Raw genomic sequence first — 25,734 nt, 5'->3', positions numbered from 1 at the left:
ATTGACCAATGAAACAAAAACAATATATGTAATCTTTTCCATGTACAATTAAATTCAATGTAAATATATGTTTGAATTTAATTAGAAAATCTAACCTACCATATCTAAGTTTTATCATATATTAAGAGTATTCTACTTTATATCTTGCCTATTACATAATATCAATATGTCATGTTTCTGATCTTTTTTTTTCTTTTTTCTTTTTTCCAATTGTGGTTACTTTTTAGAAAGGGGTGGAGAAGGACATGTAGTTGAAGGAACATAAACTAAATCATAGATATTGGGAAAAATAATTTTTATTTGGATTTAATCACTTATAGACAAAGATTTAAAGTCGTTAGATAAAATATTCCAATATGGATTGACAAATCCATAAATAAAAAATAGGGCAAATTATAACTTACCCACATGTAGTTTGACCAAAATTTAAATTGCCTACCTATGGTTTAAAATTTGACACTTTACTCACTTGAAGTTAGCTTAGTTAGATTTTCTTAACCCACATTTGTTAAAAACATGACTAAATATATAATTTTGCTCCACTTTTATGTCTTTCTCCTCCAAAAACACAAAAAACATAAAAATACAATATCAAATAAGATCAAAAAGAATCCAGCTCGTTACGGTCATATTTTCTATGTAATTGGCTAATTCTTTTACAAAACACACTTTATTTGTAGTTGGGTTTAATGTATCAAGAAGTATGTTGTTCAAACGTATCAAGTGGCATCATTAAGGACATGAAAGATTATCCAAGAAATAAGTAAAAAAAAGCTGTTTCATTAAGTCTCGATAGATGTTACTATCAAAGATTAATGGAAAAGCTCAACACAAGCTCGATCTATCAAAATCTACGATTTCAAAAATTTCAGATCTAAAATTTGGCCCATGATGACTAAAATGATTAGGGTTTCTCTTCTTACAACCCTAATCATATATAAGGCTTATTTTAAAAGTCATTATACACGAAAATAGAGACTTAGAACTCATATACTCTGTGAGATGCTACTGCATTTGTGTGCCTTAGAGTTTTGTAACCAAGTGTTTCCTAAACTTCATCATTTATGAAGTGAAGAACTTTACAGCCAACAATCAATCAAGTTGCTAGAATTAGTCACATTCTAAGATCTGTGCAAAAGAGTTTGTCATAGATTGGAGATATGTACAACAAAGGAAAGAAGGCTACTATAATATCAAGTTCAACTGTAGGGTAGTGGTAAGATTTCTCATATTTGTAACCGCTTGATTATTGATTAGTAGATTCTTAGAAGTGGTGACCTTAAATTCCCCCAGTGGAGTTTTTGCCTTGCAAGAGGTTTTCCTCATTTGTCAATAAATCACCGTGTCAATTTAAGTTTTGCTGCATTTAGTTTATTTGGTGATTTGTTGGTGCCTCCACGATTTGCATGTAATTTGATCCAATTAATCAACTTAGGTAATTGAATTAATTAACTAGGGTCAATCTATTTTAATCCAACACGGCAGAACACTTGCATCATGAGATTTCAAACCAAAAGTAGACAACTTAAATTTCAGTCAAATCTCAAATAGAAAAAGTGTCAAATTTTAAACCAGAGGCAAATAACTTAAATTTCAGTCAAACTATAAATGGGTAAGTTGTAATTTGTCCTAAAAAAAAAAGATTGGGTTTGTGGTGTATGTTGAGTCTTGTAACTAAACTAAACTTACCAAGACTTTACTGTAATGCCTCTTGCAATTTCTAAATTATAATGTCTTTTGCACCTATACAAAGGGCATCTTTTATTTATTTTAAATTTTTATTGTTTAGCCAATTCATTCAATTTGTTTAAAATCGGAAACAGATGGATTACATATTCGGTGTTCGGTCTTCTGACTTCTGACTTCTTCTTTTCTTTTTCTTTTCTTTTTTTATGGAAGAAATATATCAATTTTATTCAATTAAAGACGCCAAATCAGCCTGAACTATATGAAGAATGTCTAGTGACACATCTTCCATCCAAAACAATTAAATTGCACGAACCCATCTAGCAAGAGAATGCGCTACAACGTTCCCTTGATGGCGAACATAAGAAAAGCTAATACAAGCAAAATAGAAGTTAGAAGTTTTACATCATGAATGAATTAAATCACCATGCAAAGCAAAGGATGGCTCAAAGGATACTAATAGTTCTTTAAATCACCCTCCACAATAATTAAACACCCTCTAAACTTCTGTCTTCTGATTCAGCATATATTGCTTGTAGAGCTTTTGAATTTTAGTTTCATATGTATGCCTAATGCCATGATTGGCTGTCAAAACAGAATTGAACACAAAAACTATGCTTATTACTACTATATTATTATTTCATTTTCACTAAAAAAAACTTTTTTTTAATGAAAAGTTATGTGTTTATGTTAAAATTATAATACAACAGCATCTTGAGGACTACGTTCTAACTTCTAATGCCTATTATTACCACTTATATGAATATTTTTAGTGCTGTGTACTTCATTGCACAACGCTAAAAATAAAAGATGACCTTCATTCAAGCCAAAATGATTTGTCCACCCGTGACATTCGATATATCTACACCTTGTCGTTTTGCAAGGAGCACAAATGAAGTGACCCATCCAGTAATCTAAAAGAAGAGAAATTTCACTTATTTGAAACAGAAGAAATATTTACATATAAAGAAAGATATTGAAATTGGATGTATTACGTGTATTCATAAATTAAGTCTCAAACCTCCCATTCGAACGAAACAATTTATTTGGTAATGAAACAATTGATATTTATGAACAAAAATTCACATTGGACTTCTAATCAAATTTTATAATAGAATCTACATGTATATGTCATTAAATTTAGTTATTCTTACCCTGTTCCTGTTGAAATGAGCCATGAGGAACCATAACATACGCCTCCAAAATATATATATATATATATATATATAATTTAATCACGGTTTACACTCCAAAATTTTTTTTTTTTTTTGGATAACTCAATCATCATTTCAATTTAATTAGTAATAAGAATTCCAAATATTAAAATGAAAATTTTAGAAATAAAATGAGATAACAAAGTAATGAGAATTACGTAGTTTACTTTAATAGCTTACGTTAACAGCTGAAAACACTTAGCGACCACATATTTTCTATTCAAAATGTTGTTTACAATGTACCCTAAGTAGAATATATATACACACATAAAGAAAAAGAAAAATAACTATGACCATTAAATAAAAGTATTACCATATAGCGTTTAGTCAATTCAATTGATAAATTATATTATTATTGAATAAGAGACTTGACATTGAAACTCGTCTACTCTAAAAAGAAATTTATTGATGTCTTGACTTGGTGGTAAAAAAATTTATCATGAAACAGATGCTATAAGTTTAAACCCTACCATATATGTGTGTGTGTGTTAGAAATATAACTATTTTCACAACCTATTTTATAACTTGCTATTTCACAATTTATCGATCCATCGACACGAATTTTTTTGTGAAGAGTATAAGTAAAATGTTCTTTTATTTTAAGTTTTTGTAAAAACACTGTTAGATTTATAGTTGTTTAGCTTGGCAAGCTATGAACAAAAGTGTAATAAGTCTTTCACTGTTAGATTTATAGTTGTTTAGCTTGGCAAGCTATGAACAAAAGTGTAATAAGTCTTTTGTGTCTTTAAAGTTCAATTCAAGTTCAAGATACATGAAGTTATTGTATTCTAGACACATATGTTAACACCTAGTCGATTGATTGAGATTGTCTCAATAGCTTGTCAATAGATCAAGAATTGTGAAACCTAATTCCCAATCAACCCAATAAGTTGACCCACGAGTTGGAATTTGAACCCTACTTGCTAGAGTCTCCAAAAGCAGATCTAAAGATCGATATAGCTATAGATTTGTCATCAAGTTGAAGCCACGATACTCACGGAGTCAAGATTGTTATAAAATCTTCAGGGTGGTCCTTGAAGTCATGAACTGAAAGTTCCAGAGGAGGAAAGCCTAACTTAATTTGAGTTGTGTGTAATCATGCGAGTAAGTCACTATTGGAGATAGCAACTAGAAATTGTAATTAATTTTAGTTGTAAAGATTTATTCTACTTAGTGGATTTTTGTCTTAGGGTTACTAGTGGCTAAACTCTCGATGTGGTTTTCTTTTTTTCTTTTTTTCCTTTGGTGATTACCATTGGTTTTTCACATAAAAAAAAAAAAACAAATTATTGTATTCTTTGTTTTCCACACTTTACTATAAAGTGATTTGTTGTTGTAGTATAATTAACCAAAAATCAAATTCATATTCATAATTGGCTAAATAACAAATTTGGCTTAGTTCCATTTAAATTGTCAACAAGGTCCAAACAATAGCCCAACAAATACAAAATCCAAAATCTGAAAAACACCAAAAAGATGTTTTCATTTTGATATTTTCACAATAAATTTGAATAACTATTTTTAAGTTTGGTTTTTTTGAAAACACTTTACCAATCCAGATTTTGTTTATAAACCTCACCACATTTACTCCAAAAAAAAATAATTTTATATATAAATTATGAGGAAAACAGTTTTTGAAAGAACTGATTTTTCTCAGCATTTTTTTTTTTTTTTTTTTCAGCACTGATTTTTATAATACGTTATAGTGAAAAAGTGTAGAATAAAAAACACAAAAACGGAAATCATAAGAGCATGGATATTCTCGTGATAGTGAAAGAGTAATTGGAGCTTTAAGACATTTTGAACTTTCCACTTTTGCAGGTAAGGAGAGGTAGCCAAAGCGGGAATCCGGTCCATTTGGCCGTTAAATTTTGGAGCTACTACACTACGACGTGCGTTACACTTCACAGCATGGTTAAGTAGTGTCGTTTAGCTTTTCCAACTACACGCTACCACGTAGTCAGCTAACTTGTCCAAAGAGAGACACACGTGTTACTGGACCCTACTTGCCTCTTGCTCACTCACGTCCAAAATCATTCAGAATTGAATTGTACGGTTACTATCTGTTGACTATTGCCCTCGTCACCGTTTTGTTTTTAGAAGCAATAAACACCCTTTTTTTACGGCTATGGACTTAATTTTGATGCATCAAGCAACGAAAAATTATAGAAACACGACACATGACGCTACTTTTGTCGCAACTCGTGAAATTACAAATTTATATAAATTCATTACTTTTTTATTATTATTACTTGCAACTTGTTTTGTGGCGCAATTCATCATATAGGCGAATTATGTCAAAAGTTGTATTACTTGTTAACACTAGCATTTTTCTTTAAAAATATATCGTATCTTTTTAACTTAAAAGCTTTGTAATTGATAAAATAATTGGTTAATGGTGTGTTTGGCATTGTTATTGCTTAAAAAGTTAGTTTTTTTTACTATTCAATTTATTTTTATTATTATTCATAGATTCTATTACACTTTTTGATATTATTTAAGAGCCCTACTGTACTATTTTAACTACCTTTTAACTTTATCTATACTACTTTTAGCAAAAAAATTTAGTTTCAGCTAAATAAGTTGTTCTTAAATGGACACTAAGTGTGTAACGGTGTATAGCATAACTTTATTTTTGATAATTTGATAGTTATAAAAAAAATTTAAATATTTCTATTAAGGAGGATTAGAATTTGAACCATAATTCTTATTATAAATTAAGGAGAAAAATTAATGTTATTGAGCTATAAATCTCTTATCATATAATATTCGATGATAAAAGACTTATCAATTTGACTAACACGAGTTCATGTGAACATTTGTTAATTAGTAGTACCAAATAAAGTGTTGATTGAAATTAAACAAAATCATACTGTTAAAGGTAGAATTTGCAAATGATTTCATGGTTTAGAGTGAATAATAGCAAATGAATAATTATAACACTCATGTAGATTAGAATCTTTTTAAAGTTTTAGGACAATGACAAAGTTTAGCTACAAAATTAGTTGTAGTCTAAGACTACAACCTTACTCAATAAAATAAACATTATTACATATTTTGGAAATCTAACCATTGAATTGCATATTCTTTACGTTCTTAATACATATATCAAATTTTATGTCAATTGAATATTATTTACTATATAATCTATAAACTCATATTTTTATGCATAACTTTAAATTACAAAAATTTGCAATTTAAACAATTTATTGATGACATAGTTATTGATATTGATTATAGAAATTTTGTAAATATAGAGAATATAAGAAGAAAATGCAATCAAATAGTGAATTTGTCAAAATTCACCTTCAATAAAAAGATATTAAATAAAGTTGTAACCTTAGGGTGCAACTAATTTTGTAACTAAATTTTATCCTTAGGAGAATTCAATTGTTGAATTTCTAAAATTTTATTCTTCCGTAATTTTTTTTAGACGAATTTATGTAAATATTTTATTGAAGGTGTTAAAAATGACATCATACCAAGAATTCAAAAAATTCTAGTCCACAAGCTTCCATCTACTGAACGGTGCTGATTGTGTGGTAGCATACTAGCATCTCCACCGTTGATCAATGGGCCACAACAACAGAAGCCCAGAAAATAAGAAAACAGAAAAAAGGTTATGGCTGGTTTGTCTCTTTCTGGGCCAAGTTGTTGTAACCGTCAGTCTATAAATAAATCCATACCCCAATACAGAGCCTTCTAGGTCTCTCTCTCTCTGTCTCTCTCTCTCACTTTTCTCTCTAATAAAACACATTATTACGCACACACCTCTATATATAACACTGTCCCTTCTCTGCTTTATTTCTTTCCCTGTCTCTCTCTCTCTCTCTCTCTCGTCTAAGTTACTAAAAAGTCTCACAAACATGTGTGGGGGTGCTATCATTTCCGATTTCGTTGATATAAAGCCTAGAGGTCGGAGGACAACCACTGAGGACCTCTGGTCCGAGCTTGACACTGCCTCTGATCTCTTTGGCTTCAACTCCAATAGCGCTTTAGATGATTTTCCAAACTCGTTTTTCCACCTCAAGGCCCCTCAAAAGCCCAAGCAACTCGAAAAAGGTGGATTTCGTTTCTTTTCTTTTCTTTTTTTCTTTTTGGGTTTGTTGCTATAAAGGTCACGTTTTTGCATCTGGGTGTCATCTATAACTTTAAATTTCCTGGTTTTCACTTCACTTTAACATCTGGCTCTTATATCAATTTTACTTTTTTTTTTTTCCTTGACATGATTTGTGTGGTACAAAACTACAAATATAATTTTTTGGTGTTTATTGTACTGTAATTTTTAATTTACCAATCATTACACTATATGAAATATAAATTTATATATTTTCTAAAGGTCATAGTTGGATTGTTAGCAAACCCACACTAAAAATTTTAGACTAGTTTGTAACTATACTTCCACAATTTTTTATTTTATTTTTTTACAAAAATTTACATCTGATTGGACACTTAGAACCAAAAGCTATTTTACCTCTTCTAGCATTATATCTTAGTTGTATTCCTAATAGCATTAAAAACAAAAATTACACAACGATATGTTTGTTAGCGATGGCTCCACCTATTCTTAGCGCCATATATTATTTTTAATATCATGTATTGATCACAGTTGGTTTCAACTTTCAAGTCTAAGAAAGGCCAAAATTTAGTCAATTTATGTGTTTGTTGGCTTAGCTTGCGTTGCTTGTTTGCTTTCTAATTTTATTGTTATTGGTATTTTTTTCTTTTGTGATTGTTGTACTAGCAGTTTGACAAAATAAATTTCTTATTAACAATAATAACTAGTGGTTCTTTTTAATTATTATTATCCAAAATAATGCTTCTTCTTTTTTTTGCGTTTCTTGTTTGCTTTGTAATTTAATTGTAGTGGTATTTTTCTTTTATAATTCTTGAACTATCAGTTTGACAAAATAAATTTCTTAATAACAAGTGGTTCTTTTTTATTATTATTATCCAATATAATGATAAAAAAAAAAAAAACCCCGTGTTGAAGTGAGGAGTGAGAAGCGTAGTGATACTGATGAGAAAGCCAAGCAAGTTGCAAAGAAAGAGAAAAAGAGAGAAAGAACTCGGAAGAACGTGTACAGAGGGATCAGACAAAGGCCATGGGGCAAATGGGCGGCTGAGATCAGAGACCCACAAAAAGGTGTCCGAGTCTGGCTCGGTACCTTCAACACAGCCGAAGAAGCTGCTCTAGCTTATGACCAAGCCGCCATGCGAATCCGCGGTGACAAAGCCAAGCTCAACTTTGCCCATCACCGCCACCAACCACCTCCACCTTCCACTCCTGAGCCGCCGCCGCCGGCAGCTAAGAAGCGCTGCATCTTTCCCGAGTCAAGTGAGACGAGTTTTGAAACCACTGAGTCACCACCGGTGCTATTGCAGCCACTGATTCAGAACGAGATTTGTTGCAAGAATGAGGTGGCTCAGTTTGATCATGGGTTTGAGCTGAAAGATCAAATCTCGAGCTTGGAATCGTTCCTGGGTTTGGAGCCTGAGCCGGAGCCGAGTTTGGTGAGTGGAAGCGGAAGCGAGTCAATGGAATCGGTGGACCTTTGGATGCTTGATGACCTGGTTACACATCATCAACAACAACGCCAGCTTTTGTATTAGCTAGGGAAACCCAGAAGAACCATGTTATACATAATTTTAATTTTAATTGTAATACTTGAGGATCAAAAGTCTGTAACCTTAATCTGTGTTTAGGGTTATCTCTTTTAACGTTTACCGTTCTCCTATGTTTATGTTTCTGTTTTTTGTGTTATCTTTTAATGCTTTTCGGTGTCGTATACTCTATACCATAAATAAAGTAGCGTGTTTTTGCATGTATATTCGTCGTCCTTGTTCTTGTCATTGTCTGCGTTCATTTGTTTCAAAACCTTGGATATTATGCTTTCTTATGTCGGTGCGATATCTAATCTTCATCGGAATATGACACTGTACAAATGCATGCTTGAGGGTCACGAGAGAAAATGTTCTTACCATAAGATTAGCAACATATTTTAGTTATCTCTCACTCTCAACAAAAAAAATTCTTCATTAGATTTAGAATATACCTGATCTTTAATATTGGTTACTAATTATTCCCTCTATAATTTGTTTTGTATTACTGTTATTTTTACCATATAAGTACAATATTATTATCATTTTTTTTGTTTGGTAATATTAGAAGTGGGATCGATGGAGGGGTGGTGACAAGTATTGATAAGACAGTATGAAGTTAGATCATGGGAGCTCTAGCTTTGTCTCGTCTATTTTTTGTGCCGTAAGTCAGGTGGCAAGATGGAATTCAAATACTTTGTCACCTATAATGAAATAACCTTAACATTGATGGGATAGAAATAAAAATAGAAAAATGGAATTGTGAAAGTACTATTTTTTTTATAAAAAAAAAAAAGACAACTTAATTATTTAATGTAGTAAATATGTATAAAAGATTATAAATATAAATATAAATTTTATATACGTAGATACATGGACGGAGCCATTTATGGTCCGGGGGGCAATGGCCCCCCCTAATTTTTTTTTAAATAATATAATTATATAACTATATATTTAGGTATTAATTTTAGCAACTTCTTTCAATAAAATTCCATAAAAAAATTTACAGATCTAAAATAAATAAATAAATATATATATATATATATATATACAAGCTCAAAATGTTAGCCTAACAACAAAAATTACCAATAGGCAGTAGCAAAGCTTTAAAAAAATTGAGACTAATCAACCAATTTTACAAAAAACAAACAACTTAGCCCTCTAAAAAATTTTAAACAAAATAATTTTGTCCTTACCAACAAAAGACACTACACACATAAAAAAAATAATAATAAAAGAAAACCTTTGCCGGCTAAGCAACAAAGCCAAAAACCGAAGTGACTGTATATAACTAACAATAAAACTGCCCTCCTTAACTTCAAGTTCTGACTTCATCCTTGCATAGATATATATTAAATAAGAGACGTATACATACTTATTAAGGACGGAACAAGACGGGATAGGGTAAGTAAATTTATAAACTGCCCTTATCCGGCCACCTCTTCATGATAAGAAAAATCGACACGGCTAGTAAAAAAACACCATGTGGGAACTGGACTTTTTTGCAATCTTTGCTAGGATGGCCATGTTAGAGTACTGAGCTTTTCCATCGCTCTCATGACACTAGCGAGCGGCGAGCCTTTAATTAAGTTTCTAACCTGATTATGTCTAATGACCAATAGTTAAGAATATGTCAACATCTGATCTTCACAAAAGGGAAGGTGTGGGAGTACCGTGGTGGACACATGCTCTTCTTTAATTAGACCATGGTATGGTATGTGGTTACTTTTTCTACCAACTCTTAACTCTAGTAGCCCATCATAGGTGAAGGAAATATAAGAAGTGCATGCATGTGTCTATTATCTTTGTTCAATTTTTTTGAAATATATATTGTCCAATGAAAACTTCGTTATCATATAGTCTTATTACCGAACACAATAAAATGGCACTATGCTTTTATATTATTCTTATTTTTAATTGTGATGGGTCCCAATTTAATATTTTATTTAAAACGTTTTAAACCTACGAAGAATTGATAACTTAATTATTGTGAAAATATTGCGTTTATAGTACGACTTATGATTATGTTCTAAAATGAAGGTTTTTTTAATATATTAAAAAAAGAGTCAATAATCAAAATTTTTAACTTACTTTTTACTTTATTTAAAAAGTCAATACCTTCTTTGACTCATTTTTTTTTATTAGAATTGAAGTTAAATGGTAGTTTTAAACTCCTATTTTTTTAAAAAAAATAAAAATATATACATTAAATGATGTTATTTTAAATTTTTGGATATTCTAATCATGTGTGAGTATCAAACTATCAATCATATATAGATATTCGTGATCACGAATTTTTAAAATTGTTAATATACCTAGGGTTTAATTACTGACTTCTTGAATGAGTTTAAAAAACATTTCTTGATCAACTACTGCTCTTGAGAGAAGAGAATTACTAAAAGATTCCACTATATATATATATATATATTAGGATCGTACTGTAATTGGCCAGATCGCATTAGGTTGCCTCGGGATAAAATATTATACCAGACTTTTTTATGGAATGTAACTCAAGATGATTAGTGTGAAAACTCAGCCATGGAGAATTGTTGAGATTATATCCCATCGAAATAGCGTACGCATGCTTCGAAAAGAGGCATATGCTTCGCAGTACCATTTCCTAGTTATCTATGCTGATGTACATTAATTCTCCTTCAACAAATGTTGTAATTGTAATTAGAGGTATGTATGGGTTAAGTTGAAGGATTTTTTTGAACTCAACCCGATTTTGTCATGTTTGAGAAATTTTTAATTCAATCTAATCCATCATATTTATAAAAATCAACCTAAGTTGGGTTGAACTAGATTGGGTCAACAAATTGTGCATACATGTTTTATGCCTTACAAAAAATTGGATTTTCATCAAGTTTTTTAACAACTTTTTCAATAATTTATTACAATTCATATAATATACTTAAATTATATTCTATATTTTCAAATTCATCAAAACAAGTTCTTAAAATACCAAAATCAATTAAATTAAAAAATTAAAATAATGATAATAAAATAAACTTATATGCATAATAGGTCAGATGGGTTGAAAATACTATCAACCCAAAACAAAATTGACTCAAGACTTAAAATAAAATTACAACTCAACCTAACCCACAAAAATCAACCCAAAACGTCGAATTAAGTGGGGTTGAGTAGGTTTCGTCGAGTTGATGGGTTTGATGCATGCACACCCCACACTTGTTGTACTCACTCATTACTCATTAGATTGCGGTGGAGACTAGAGTTTCAAAGTGGCCAAAGGGACCATTCATGTGCTAAGCCTATTTCAATAAGTTTATTTGACTTTTTAAAAATAATCAAATAATTTTTATCAAACTTTTTAATAATAATAATAATAATAATAAATCAATAAAAATAAACTCTAAGTAGTAACATTTCCTTTGAGGCTGCTCCTGTGAAAAAAGATTAGGTAGGCCAGGCACGTATCATGAGTTACAATGTATTTACAAATTCTCAGTTTTACCTTTGGTACTCAAAGTCCAAGTTCAAACATGATTACAAAGACATGAGAATAATCACTGCATCTTAATAAGTCTCACCAATTTATTAACAAAGTCACCATTGCTTCACAGACGTCTCTACACGCTTTTCCACCACTTCGGACTGACAGAGACCTATCTAATGAGACTATTAGTATCCAAGGAAGAAGAAATGCTGGAATGTTCATTGTTCCCCATTTTCAAGTTTCAACCCGTTGAAATATATAGAACAGCAGTCAGTAATTAGGTTTTGACATGTGAGAGTTCAATTTATGCTTGTGTCACTACTTACCTCAACATATTGAATTTCTGCCTCACCTTAACCAATCTGGAAACGGAAACAGGAACCCGTACATGACAGCGCAGGAGAGTTTGGAAACATATATTGGGTACGTGGAAACATATATTGGGTACGTGAATGCTTAAAATTCAAATAAAACTTCGTTTGAATATTCTTCGAGAATCTCAAGTACGAAAAATAATCTCAATTCAGTGGCGAACCTTTAACCTAGATGGTTGAGAATAGGTGGGAGTTAAGACACGTCTTCTACTTAGAATAAAAAATAAATATTTAAAAATAAGTTATAAGTCACATTTTACATATTTAGACTGTCTGGTTTTTAAGTGGAAAAAAAAAATGAAATTCTTATATCTCTAGATTTGCTTGGATGGAAATATTTGTAGACAACCATTCGAATTTCAAGCTAAACCTTTGTTAATATGTGGATCTTATAAAAAGACTTCTTTTAGCTTGCACTCTCTCTTTTTTTTTTTTTTTTCCGAAGTACTGAGGGTGGACCGTGGACACTAGATTCATTTGGTTAAAAATATGGAAAAGTGGGAGAATAATAAATTGGGAGAGAATGAAAAAGTAATAGGATGAAAAATATTTTAATTTTTCTCATTTGTATTTGGCTGAAATGGTAGAAAAGTGGAGGGATGAAAAAAAAAATTGTTTGCTTGAGAAGAAACATGAGAGTATTGAAAATAAATTTTGTATAAATTTAGCATCACTTAAAACAAAAAGGAACACATTATACTCTTAAAATTTGTGTATATTTACAAAAAAAACATGAGAAATTAACCCAAAATTATTTTCTAAAAAATAAAAACAAATAAACAAAAGCCAACCAAAATTGATGAGAAAAGAAATATATGAGCACCCAAAAAAAAAAAAAAAAAACAAACAAACAAACACGTCCAGATTGAACCCGTACATGACAGCGCAGGAGAGTTTGGAAACATATATTGGGTACGTGGAAACATATATTGGGTACGTGAATGCTTAAAATTCAAATAAAACTTCGTTTGAATATTCTTCGAGAATCTCAAGTACGAAAAATAATCTCAATTCAATGGCGAACCTTTAACCTAGATGGTTGAGAATAGGTGGGAGTTAAGACACGTCTTCTACTTAGAATAAAAAATAAATATTTAAAAATAAGTTATAAGTCACATTTTACATATTTAGACTGTCTGGTTTTTAAGTGGAAAAAAAAAATGAAATTCTTATATCTCTAGATTTGCTTGGATGGAAATATTGGTAGACAACCATTCGAATTTCAAGCTAAACCTTTGTTAATATGTGGATCTTATAAAAAGACTTCTTTTAGCTTGCACTCTCTCTTTTTTTTTTTTATTCCGAAGTACTGAGGGTGGACCGTGGACACTAGATTCATTTGGTTAAAAATATGGAAAAGTGGGAGAATAATAAATTGGGAGAGAATGAAAAAGTAATAGGATGAAAAATATTTTAATTTTTCTCATTTGTATTCGGCTGAAATGGTAGAAAAGTGGATGGATGAAAAAAAAAATTGTTTGCTTGAGAAGAAACATGAGAGTATTGAAAATAAATTTTGTATAAATTTAGCATCACTTAAAACAAAAAGGAACACATTATACTCTTAAAATTTGTGTATATTTACAAAAAACATGAGAAATTAACCCAAAATTATTTTCTAAAAAATAAAAACAAATAAACAAAAGCCAACCAAAATTGATGAGAAAAGAAATATATGAGCACCCAAAAAAAAAAAAAACAAACAAACAAACACATCCAGATGCTTTGTAACAGAGAAAGACAAAATCAAAGTAAAAAGAAAAAGAAAAAAAGAAGCCAATACGTGATACTTAGTAACAAAGATAGAAAAAAATCAAAGAAAAAAAAAAGTTGAAATGCAACTTGAGGGCCATTTTTGGCAGCTCATTTTCATGAGCTTCCTTCCCCCTAGCTATCTCCTCATTCTAGAAAGATAATATTTTGGTGGGTTAGGAAAAAACACCCAAGCCCTATCATCTTTTATTCCTCCCCTTCCCAACTAAACACTCACTAAAAATGCTTTCTCTCTACTTTTCTCTCCTCAATTTTCTACCCTCCCTAAAATCTCTTCAAATAAAAGGACCCTAAAAGCGCACAACTACAAAGCCTATCACAGTCATAATTGCAACCGCAAACTAGCAGCCCACTAAAAAAGAATCATCCCTATTTGCTTTAAAATGGAAAGAGTTTATTTCGTAGTAATACTTGAAAAACCTTACAATAGAATATCTATACTGTGTTGCTTGCAATTACGTGTCCAAGAGCAAGCAACTAGTAAGAGTTAATTAGATGGAACAAACTTGACGACGGGTGGCACAAACTCAATACAGATGGCTCTTTATTGGGCAATCCGGGGATAGTGAGTGGTGGTTGAGACTTGAGAGATTTGAGGCCATAGAGATGGCTAATAGTGTCGAAGTGGAACTTTGGGTTTTATGAGATGGCCTTTCTATGTGTAACAATATAAATTTATTGGCAGATGAAAGCTTGAAATTGACATTGATGCTAAGGATGTATTTGGTTGGGTTGCTAAACCACACAACAATAATTTGCATCATACAACTCTTATCATGGAATGCAGGACCTTATTAACCAAATATCACATATCACATATGAGGGTGAAGCATTGTTTTCATAAGGCAAATCAATGTGCGGATGCCATGACAAGAAAATGATTAGAACTAAGCCAAGATTTTGTTATGCCTCGTAGTACCTGTATTAACATTTGTATGTTTTTTTTTGTTTTTTTTTATTTTGTTGAGAATCTTGTATGTTGTTTTATTGTGCAGACTATGTTTGTATTATGAGAGACTTTGCCCCCTAACCATATTTCTTATGCTTAATAATCTATGAAATCCTTTGTTACCCAAAAAAGGAAAAAATTGGTTACATGAATGCAAAGGGCAGCTCCTTGATTGCTAGTAGGGGGCAGAGTCTATCCGTACAATCAAGCCTCCTGTAGTCCTTTTTGCAATGTAAAGTATTAATCAGAAAAATAAAAATATTAAAAAAAGGTCACCCCACATGTGCATAATTACTCGCACAAGACTATTGTACCAATATGAACTAGGATCCGGTGCAATGCCAGGTATTGCACGGGGTGCAATTCACTTAAATTCTTCATAAATTTTTACACTTTTCACTTTTTTAAGTTTTACTTTTTACTTTTTATTTCTTTTTTTAACATTTTTTTAAATTAATGGTTGAGATTGAAAGTTGCTTTTTACAATTATCTATCTCAATCATTTATAAAAATTACATTAAGTGCAATACTCTAGCTATTGGACCTGATGTCAATGTATGCAGGTCGGCAGGTCCTCTATCAGATGGTACTCACGATGGGAAAGAACCAGTACTCTGTAGCATATATTTGAAATGAGAAGACTGCAAGTCAATTTATATGTGTTAGTTGGTCAGACAATGAGACGAAACAATTGAATTATGTGCACTCACAAGGGAAAGATATGTTGGATTCATGAACCAAAACCAGAATGTCTGTCACTCATATCTAAGTGGGGCCTTGCAATACGACACTTTACAAAACATCTTTATATCGCAATATCCAATCTCTGTGTCATTCGAGAAATTTTTGTTACTAAACATTTTCGCTACAAGCTAAAATGCTTTATATCAGCTCATACATATAATCAGGTTATTGTCAGCTGACTCACTCAGCTTATTTTCAATTACAAACATAAACAAGTTTTAATTGGACATAATTAGCTTCATCTTGTGGGCCAAAAGTGGGGACCTAAATGCCATCTAATATGTTCAGCTTTAAGTTTAAAGCACTTATAACAAAAGTTTTATAACTCAACTGACTGATTTTTTTAAAGTTTCTAGTAAAGATATATTCAAATCCCCCATCCTTGATGGGTAAGATATGTATTTGTATAATTGAGATTTTGTCATTTCTATAGTATATCAAATCTCGATAAAAGAATCAAATCTAGAAAGTTGGGGAGAGTATACATACTCAGCTTTAGCATTCCAAATCTCAACTATGGATGCTTGTTGGGTTATGAAAAAGAGTATATCATGATGGGAATATTAACGAAATTCTCAGACCTGTGAGATGCCAAATAGGAAAAAATATATATACGCCGAAGAAAAAAAATAATAATCACACACAAGACAGTATTTACGTAGTTTGGCAATTTGCCTACTTCCACGAAGTTATAGAGATTTCACTATTTTCAGGGAAAAGTACAGAGTGCAGTAGTACAGTTTTTCTCTCTTAAAAACAACATCAAAATCCTAATCTCTAAAACAACAGTTTTTATATCCTGCGCATATTATTCACAATGGACTACAAAAATGAGCCAAAAAATTTTCTCATAGACTAAGCCTCAAAAAATCTCCCATTAAAAACTGTAACAATATTATTTCAAGTCGGGTCATAATCCGGATCAAACACAACTAGTCTCCACAAAACCCATCATATCAAATTGCAACCACTAAAATAGATTATATTGTTCTCAATTGAAAGCATAGAATAAAGATATAGTCATATGGATATGCATTTGAACCTCTAAGCTAATCTCTCTTACAATTTTTGTAGTTTTCTATCAACAAAAGATAGTAGATTAAAACTCAATAATTAAAATTAACCAGCAAGTTTATCCTCCTTTTTAAAGGTGAGAAGTTAAGATGGGTTATGAAACTCTAACGAAGGCTAACTCAAGTAGGTAAAATGGTAAAATTCAAGCTATAGGTAGGCACTATTAAAATAGGTCCAGGGGCAGCTGCACTTGTAAGTCAAGGGGTTCATTTAGGGGGTTCATTTGAACCCCCTAACTTGAAAATAAAAATTATATATATATATATATATATATATATAATTATTAGACGCGCACACACAAACACCAAAGAATTTACCAAAAAGATGATTTTTTTTTTTTTCAAAAATCTAGCATCAACCAGAACCCAAAAATAAGAAGATGAAAACCTGCTCCAACTGTATTTGTTGTTCAAATCCACAAAGCAGATATTTAAAATCACTGTACTACCCATCATGAGACTCAATATGACGATGACCAATATCAATAAACGCCACGAACGCTCTCCAGGGAAGAGGAAGCGGAGCTAGCCAAGAGCAACAAAAAGGTGAAAGACAGCCGTCATGCCGAGTTTAACGAGGGGCCCAGTGATGTCTCTCCTATGCAAAACAGCCATAACCACTGGAACAAGGCAAGTGTGTCATTCAAGGACAAGCTCGTAGGCGAAATACCTGGAGCTTTTACTGATGCTTTTGATTTCACGGACCTTATGGATGCCTAAAATGAATCGGATATTGACGATGAAGATGTAAATGAACTCCGTGACGGTATGGTGGCCATCAAGCTTTCGAAAGACACCAAGAAACGATTAAGAGAGCGCTGGTGCAAGGCAGTCATTGTCAAGTTGGTGGGGTGTTCAGTGAGCTTCTCATACATGCAAAGCAAACTGAATCAAGTCTGGAAACCTGAGGGCAAAATGGACGTGGTGGACCTTAGCTATGGTTTTTTTCTGGTTCGTTTTTTCTCCAAGGAAGATCTTAACTCTGTTCTAAGACGGGGACCTTGGTTTTTGGGGGACCACTTCCTATCCATAAGGCCATGGGAACCTTTCTTCAAGCCTTCGTCAGCGAACGTATCGCTGGTTGCTGTGTGGATTCGTCTTTATGAGCTGCCCTTTGAACTGTATGAGGCAGAGGTCCTGAGAGAGATCGGAGAAGCCATTGGGAAGGTGCTAAGAATAGATACGCATATTGCCATGGAAGCAAGGGGTAAGTATGCGAGGATGTGTATCCAAATAGATATCAACAAGCCATTGATAAATACCATTCTCATCGGACGGTTTGAGCAGGCAGTTATCTATGAAGGAATTCAGAAACTTTGCTTTTCCTGTGGGAGGCTGGGTCACTTGAAGGAAGCATGCCCTTACACGGTTCAAAGGAGCAAGGAAGCGGTGGACACGGCAGAGGCAACTCCGGTGGAGAACGTTGGGTCATGCATTGGGCATGAGAAAGTTGGTACTGAGTCAGCCAGTACCTTGCCTGCCAACACCACGTCGAGTGCGAGAGTAGTGGAGGACGTCTCTTGTCAGTACGGTCCATGGATGATCGTGACAAGGAAAAAGGGGGCCACAAGGGGACAAACCAAAATTCTAGCCAAGGGGGGACCACCAAACCAACTGGGAAATCTGCTAATCACTCCACGTCCAATAACACACGGGTTGAGCACTATAAGTTTGGGCCGTCTATCCACCGAAATGACATTGCTAGGGGCAAAGCCCACTTTGAGGTGGACTTCAGTTCAAAGAGGGGGTCTCAGATTAATTCTTCGTTGGACTTTAGCCCAAACCCGAATTTAAATGTTCAAGGGAAGCCTGATGATATGGTTGTTGGCAAACCTGACTCTTTACTCGGTTTGACCATAAATAAAAAGAAGCTTCCACACTCAGTGAGAAGCAAAAAGATATTTGCTAGAAATAACCCAGCTAACCCAGCTAACCCATTTAGTAGCGTCGGCACAAACCCATTCCAAGGTCTCTCCTCTAAACTCACCTCCCTCTCTGCCAGTGCATCCTTCAGTGCAAATCATGAAACCAAGGCTTCCCCAAGTGACTCNCTTACAAAAATTGAAGACGGGCCGCGTGGGGTGGGGAGGGGAATGGATTTCGAAATTAGATACTTGATCCCCATCATATCTCTTAAAATCGAATGCCGATTTTACTCTAATTTTTTCTATGTCCAAAATATAAAAACACCATCACAGAACTAAGCATTTCAAAGGCAGATTTTTTTTTTCCACAAGTTATATCATAATTGTGCATAAAAAGAGAGATGCATTTGAAGAAACTTACACTGATTAAACATAAAAGTTATGCCTTAAACTTATACACCAAGTCCCAATCCTTTTCTCAATTTAACACAATTAACTCAACAGTATAACTCTCCTATGAAGTTATATATACATAAGCAACAATCTCCATAAAAATGAACACCAGAGTTAACATACAACTGCAAGCATGATCATGAAATTCACCATCTGGTACTTAACATCATTTAGAAATCTTGCAGCTAAGTTCTACAATACAATCCCATCAGGCGCTACAAAAAATGCCAGCACATGTCTAATGAAGTGTTTCTCAGAGTCAGACAGAGTTTCCCACTGCTTCATATCATGTGATAGATCAACCTTCTCAGCTGTATAAGTCGAATGAAAAGTTATTAGAATATGCATTGAAAGAAGACTGTACATAGCCTGATCCGGTAAATAATAATGGCTGAACTCATGGCCTCACACGCACGTCTTAAATTCTAATGTCATTGTCTCTCTTATGCTTAGTACTGCAGGCATAGCTAAAGTATCCTACAATTTGTTTAAAGCTCTAAAAAGCAAAGTCCCAATGGCATAACTATTCCATGTCTGAGACATGGAGAAGTTTTAGTCTTCACTATACATGCATATTGTGCACTAAACTTGCAGCCCATAATAGCTTACATATTTACGTACTTTGGTATGCTGTAAGCTTTCTCACTAGTGATATTGTTCTATAATGCTCGCATAAAGAATCCAGATTCCTGATGCAATTCTTCCTATAGGAATTCACTCAACTTAATAATTACAGTGCCATTAGAACATGACGCCTCCATATCAATAATGTTTGTAATAATAGCTTAATTTTGTATATTTATATCATTATTAGAAAGTATTATTATACTAATTCAAAAAAAAAGTATTATTATACTTATTTTGTGTTAATTTATGCATTTTATATTTAGTTTTGGAATAATTTTGAATAATTAATCTTGTGCTTAAATTTATATTAGGGAAATTACAATAAACTTACATGTGGTTAGACCTATTCAGTGGCAGCTCAAGGAATTTTCTTGAGGGGGGTCATTAAGAAAGATAAATTAAAATTTTTTAATAAAAAGATAACATAAATATATTGTGTTATTAAAAAAAAAAAAAAACACACATGAAATTTTATAATTACTTTCTACAAGTTTTTATATTTTGAAATCGACACATGATAGTTTATTATCAATTGTCAATGTAGATGTTTTTTTTTTTTTTTTTGAGAGAGAGTTTCAACTTATGTCGTCCGCTCCTGATGATAGCTCTTTATCATCAGACTAAGATACCAATAAGTTTTTGGTGTAGGCGCGAATTGAATTCCAGATCAGAGACTTTACCAGTTGAACTAACTGGAACTCACTTGTCAATGTAGATGTAACCATTTTATTTTGTTAAATTTGTATAGCATTTTTATTTTTGTGTAGTTGTCATTATTTATTAGTTATTTCATAAATTATTGACCTTATATTAATTATTGACCCACATAATTACACTAATCTATACATAATTAATACATTTAGCAATCACTAATTTTACTATTTTTTTTCTTGAATCACCAGTTTTATAACATGATAACAACATCCTATTAAAAAAAACATGATAACAATATTCACATGTAACAAATCCTCTGTATTTCTTGGTTATTAAATTATATAAAGTTATAGTATATTTATGTTATACATGTACACCTTCACACACACCACAGTTCACAAAATTAGTATCAAACACACACACACACACGCTCTCACATATATATAATATAAATTTATAATAAAGAGAGACATTTAGAACTCACAAATACTCACATTTTACTTTTAGAGTCAGAGATTTATAGAGTTAGATAGAGAATAGAGATGAGATGAAATTCATGAGAGAAAGGGAGAGTGATTTGTGTTGTTAATTAGTTTTGGGATGAACTAATCTATGTTGTTTGACTTTTGTGCTAAATTGATTTGTGATCAGGGTGTGCAAGATTTAACCCAAGTTGTGTAAAAATATTTTTAAGGGTAATTAAATGAGAGAGAGAGAGAGAGAGAGAGAGAGAGAGAGAGAGAGAGAGCACCAATATTAACATATTCAAGCAAACTACCACGTTTTGCAAGGTTTGGGAGACGTCATGGTACACAGTCTTATCTCAAATTATTTTGGAGAGACTGATTCATGAACTCGAACCTGCGACCTATCACTTTTGGTGGAAGGCACTAGCCAGTAGCCATCGCACCAAGACCCAACCTCTTACTTTCACCAACAATATAAGTTGAAAATCCAATGGCCAAGACTCCTGCTTGAGTCTTGGAGATGTCCACTGGCCAAGAGGAGGAAGAAACAAGCTTACACATACTATATAGATGTCCCTATATGCAACGAGTATAGATACAGATCCTTGGGCTGTAGCCATGATTGGCTGGAATTTCAACGTGACAGCAGGGAGTTTCTAATGAAGGGCACTGGTTTGGGCCAGATTACAGAAAAGCCATTCAGGCTATTGTGGCGGAAGCATAAGAATACCGGGATGAGTACAGGAAAGGGTTGGCTTCGGGTTCTACTAATAAAGACCCAGCGCTGGACAACCCCAACAGAAGGAAGCTATAAGGTAAACATTGATGAAAATCTGTTTGGAAACTTGGGCAAATTGAGTGCAGGAATAAGAGACTCATGGGGGAAGGTACTGGCTGCAATGCCAAGCTTGGGGCACATGGGTAGGGAGGCAATTGAGGTTGAGGTAGAAGCTTTGGCTGCATGACAGGCCATATAACTAGCCAAGAGGGATTCAAGCGTACTGGTAAATAAGATCGCCTCAAAGGAGGAAGCAATCCCCATCGTTGGTGATCTGGCAGAGGATATCTTGAAGTAGATTCGTGGTTTTTCCACACGGAATGTCCAGTTCTTGGCTCAGCATGCACAAGATAGTGTGCATTCCAACTTGTGGTTGGCAGAAGTTCCAAACATCTTGCACGGTTGTTTTCTTTCCGACACGAAAACTCAGCAATAAAAAATTCTCTATCGGTTGCTTCTACTCTCTATAGCTCCCTCTCCCATTTACCAAAGCTCTAAAAACCAGTTCAAGTACTTGAAAAAACTATCCAATCATGTACATTATCACAAACTAATACTATCACGATTATCCCAATTAACATAACTTCAATTAGTTTCATCTATTTTGCTTAAGAAGCTTTAAAAAAAAAAAATGCACAATAACCCATCACATAAATTATACCATTTATAACAAAGGAGATACGGTGAATCTATAAAACGAATTATTAGCCAACTTCAACTTACATAGACAATGCGATTACATTTTATATATATATATATACCCATATATACAAGGATTGACAGAATTAAACACATAAATCTCCTCTAATTCATTGTGAAGTAGGAACGATACCGTATTCAAGAGCAAATCGATGTCAGTCTCATCGGAACCTTTTCTCTCTCGGCGTCTCCGATCCCACCGGCGACGATCCGAACGAGCTTCTTGAACGCGAAGTGCACGCAATTCGAAAGCGCGATCCAGCAGATCACCTCGTAAACGAAATTGAGAGCTGGATCCGACGACGATGATGAAGATTCTTCGTTCCAATTATGCCCTCCAAATCCACCGAAATTCCAACCCCTGCCATCGCCGCCGCCACCGTCGCCGCCGAAAAAACCTTCGTATTCTCCGTCCTCGGAAGAATCGTCGTCATCGCCGGCGAACGATCTCCGTCTCGTGCGTCGCCTCTTCCGGAGGACAGCCCGGCGAGCTGTTTTAGTGTAATTGGATTTGACCGCGGGGGGAGCGAGAGCATTGACAGCGAAAAGCACGGCGGAGATCGATAATTGGTTGTTGGTGGCGGAGGTGAGACTGTGGCTGCGAAGAAGGGATTTGGCGAACCCTAGGCCTTGCGATGTGGCTACATTAACTGTGTCGGCGATGAGAGAGATGTCCATGATTGAAAACTCGACGAATTTGAGAATTACTTGTAAAACCAAAAATAAATAAAAATTAGCTAGCTCTTGGAAATTTTCTTTCTTAATTTTTAATTTTCCGGGAAAGTGAGAGAAAACGAGGGAAGATAGAAAAGAGGGGGGAAAGGCACGCCGGGGAATATAAAACTTTGGGGAACGTGTAAAACATTGACACGTAAGGTCAAATTTGGAAAATTAGTCGAAAGTGAAATCATAAAAGTTAAAACGGTCAATCTGATCGGCTCGCTGTTCAATTGGGACTAAAATTCTATAAGCGGCCCGTATGTGTAATGGGCCCTTTGGGGTCTATAGTTGGAACTCAATTGGGCCCAAAAATGGGAGAATGTGTTCATGGTCTAGCTTACTGACGAGTCCAAATCTTCTGTCTCGTTTTGCTTGCTCCACTTTATACTCTAGTAATAAAATTTTGCCACATATTTTCCTAATTAATTAAATTATAATTTTATAACTTTATTATTTGTTACCTAAAATAAATAACTGTAAATAAATTAAAATAAACAAACCACCTAGGTCAAGACATCCCCGCAACTGTACCTTCATTGGCAACGTCCGTGCCAGCCAACCACTACCATCAACCACACCGCTACCACCACAAATCGCCGACGTCATCAACACCAGCCAACCACTACCACTAGTCCACACCCATACCACCACAACCCGAAGTTTATCAAAATAAACACACACAGAGACCTTGGATAAGTGGGATAAAAAGCTTTGAAGAAACCACCTTTCTTAAGTTTCAAGCACCGATCCTTGCCTATGAAAAACTGTATCAAATTCAAACCATTCTCTGTGGCATTTTCACAAACACATCCACAACAAATAGAGAAAGAGTGTGAGATATGCATTTTCTTGTCTCCAAGTCATCCGAGCAATTGAATAGGAGAATGAGATGGATCAAGAAGATGGAAAAGGAAAAGGAAATAGAGAGAAAGTGCAAGAAAATTTTGAAAATCCATGAGAGACATACAACAATATGAGAGAGAAAAAGCTTTCCTTTGGTGTGAGGTTTTATTTCTCTATAACTTCTGATACTCTTGTTAATGCCGCCAACTAGGTAGTGATGGTGGTTGGTCGGAGTTGACAACATCGGCAATATGTTGCTCCTACCATTGGCGAAGGTTGTGGTGGTGGACAGGTTGTGGGGTTGTCTTGGCCGGTGGTTTGTTTATTTTAATTTATTTACTATTATTTATTTTAAGTAACAAATAATAAAAGCATTAAACTAGAATTTAATTAATGAATAAGACATGTGGCAAACTTTTATTGGTAGAGTATAGAGTGGAGCAGGCAAAATAAGACAGAAGATTTGGACTCTTCACTAGCTATAATTCAAATTCCAACAATATTTTTTTAGGTTGCACCATCAAACAATCGTACATAAATAAGGGAAAACGTTAATGGATGGCCATAGGGCATTTGTTAATGAAACATTTTAGAAATTTGTTATATGAAAATAAAATACGTAATTAATGTTTTGACAGTTTTTTTTTTTAAAAAAATTTCCCATAAAGGTAGCGTCAAAAACTTCCCTAAACTTGTTTGTTAACAATTTTCCTATGGGCACCTATTAATATGATCCATAAATAATATACTTTTTTTTTTCTCTCTCCTAGAGATCTTATTTAAAACTCTACAATTTTTTTTTTTTTTATACAAGATAAAATTTCTACTTTAACCTAATCTAAATATATATGTGTGTGAAGCTCCCTCCTAGAGATTTGAACCCCGACCCTTGCCCCCCACACCCCACAAGCATTTGTACTTGTGGAGTGACCATCGCACCAAGGATGCGCAGTGAAAACTCTACAAAATTAATTGCACATTATTACACAGTTTATTAAAATTGCTACTTGACTACATGAGTAAACACCCTTTAACTTTTCTTTTCTTTTTTAGTATATATATAAAAAAAAAAAAAAAAAAAAAGTTGGTCTACTCTAGAATGATTATAAATTATAAAGTACAATTCAACCTAATAAACACTCAATGTAGGACTTAGCATGTGTCTGTGTAACATATATAGAGGTAGCAGTTCATATTAAAACTTGTGAGTATATAGATACATCTATTTGTAATTCATCAAATTAACCTTGTTTTCGTTAGTTTTAAATACATATATGGGATAATTACACTTTACCCACTTGTGGTTTGCCTCTAATTTGACTTGCCTACCCGTGGTTTCAATTTTGACACTTTACCCACCCGAGATTCAATCCGTTACTGCTCCGTAACCCACCTCCCTGTCTGCCGTTACTCTAACACGTTTTCTTTCAAAATCAAAACACAAAACATATCAAAAAGTTAGGGTTTTTGATTGCTTAAGAACATTTTTATGTGATTTTGGTTGTGGGTTCATCTCTTGGGTTTTGATCATGCAAGCAAACTGAGGAAGAAGGAGAAACAATGTTCATCTGGCATTTGACACTGACCAAACTAATTTATTTTTAAACTTATACACACATGGACTAAAATGTTTTAGTGAGACAAATTTATCCGCAAAGGCTCACACCCACCGACCCACATAACCCAGTCTGAAAAATCCCCAAATCTGAAAAGCTTGAAACCCCAACGCCACTCACACGACCTTAATCGGCGAC

General features: G+C 33.5%; 3 protein-coding genes across 3 annotated transcripts; 2 read left to right on the top strand and 1 right to left on the bottom strand.

The window, feature by feature from the left end:
• Positions 1-6,605: 6,605 nt before the first annotated feature.
• LOC112020180 (ethylene-responsive transcription factor RAP2-3) lies at positions 6,606-8,729 on the top strand. Its single transcript, XM_024052736.2, has 2 exons — positions 6,606-6,962; positions 7,894-8,729. Exons 1-2 carry the CDS (start codon positions 6,767-6,769, stop codon positions 8,511-8,513), a joined length of 816 nt encoding a protein of 271 aa, XP_023908504.2. The 5' UTR covers positions 6,606-6,766; the 3' UTR covers positions 8,514-8,729.
• An 8,913-nt stretch (positions 8,730-17,642) lies between these two features.
• Positions 17,643-21,905, top strand: LOC136061793 (uncharacterized). The gene is made up of 2 exons (XM_065760099.1): positions 17,643-18,529; positions 21,536-21,905. The coding sequence occupies exons 1-2, from the start codon at positions 17,643-17,645 to the stop codon at positions 21,903-21,905; spliced, it is 1,257 nt and encodes a 418-aa protein (XP_065616171.1).
• A 436-nt stretch (positions 21,906-22,341) lies between these two features.
• Positions 22,342-23,236, bottom strand: LOC112006031 (uncharacterized). Its single transcript, XM_024038340.2, has one exon. The coding sequence runs from the start codon at positions 23,093-23,095 to the stop codon at positions 22,556-22,558; it is 540 nt and encodes a 179-aa protein (XP_023894108.1). The 5' UTR covers positions 23,096-23,236; the 3' UTR covers positions 22,342-22,555.
• Positions 23,237-25,734: the final 2,498 nt, after the last annotated feature.

The sequence above is a fragment of the Quercus suber genome, unplaced genomic scaffold (genome assembly GCF_002906115.3).
Source record: "Quercus suber isolate HL8 unplaced genomic scaffold, Cork oak 2.0 scaffold_353, whole genome shotgun sequence".
Classification (NCBI taxonomy): Eukaryota; Viridiplantae; Streptophyta; class Magnoliopsida; order Fagales; family Fagaceae; genus Quercus; species Quercus suber.
This window is presented reverse-complemented; position numbering and strand designations above follow the sequence as displayed.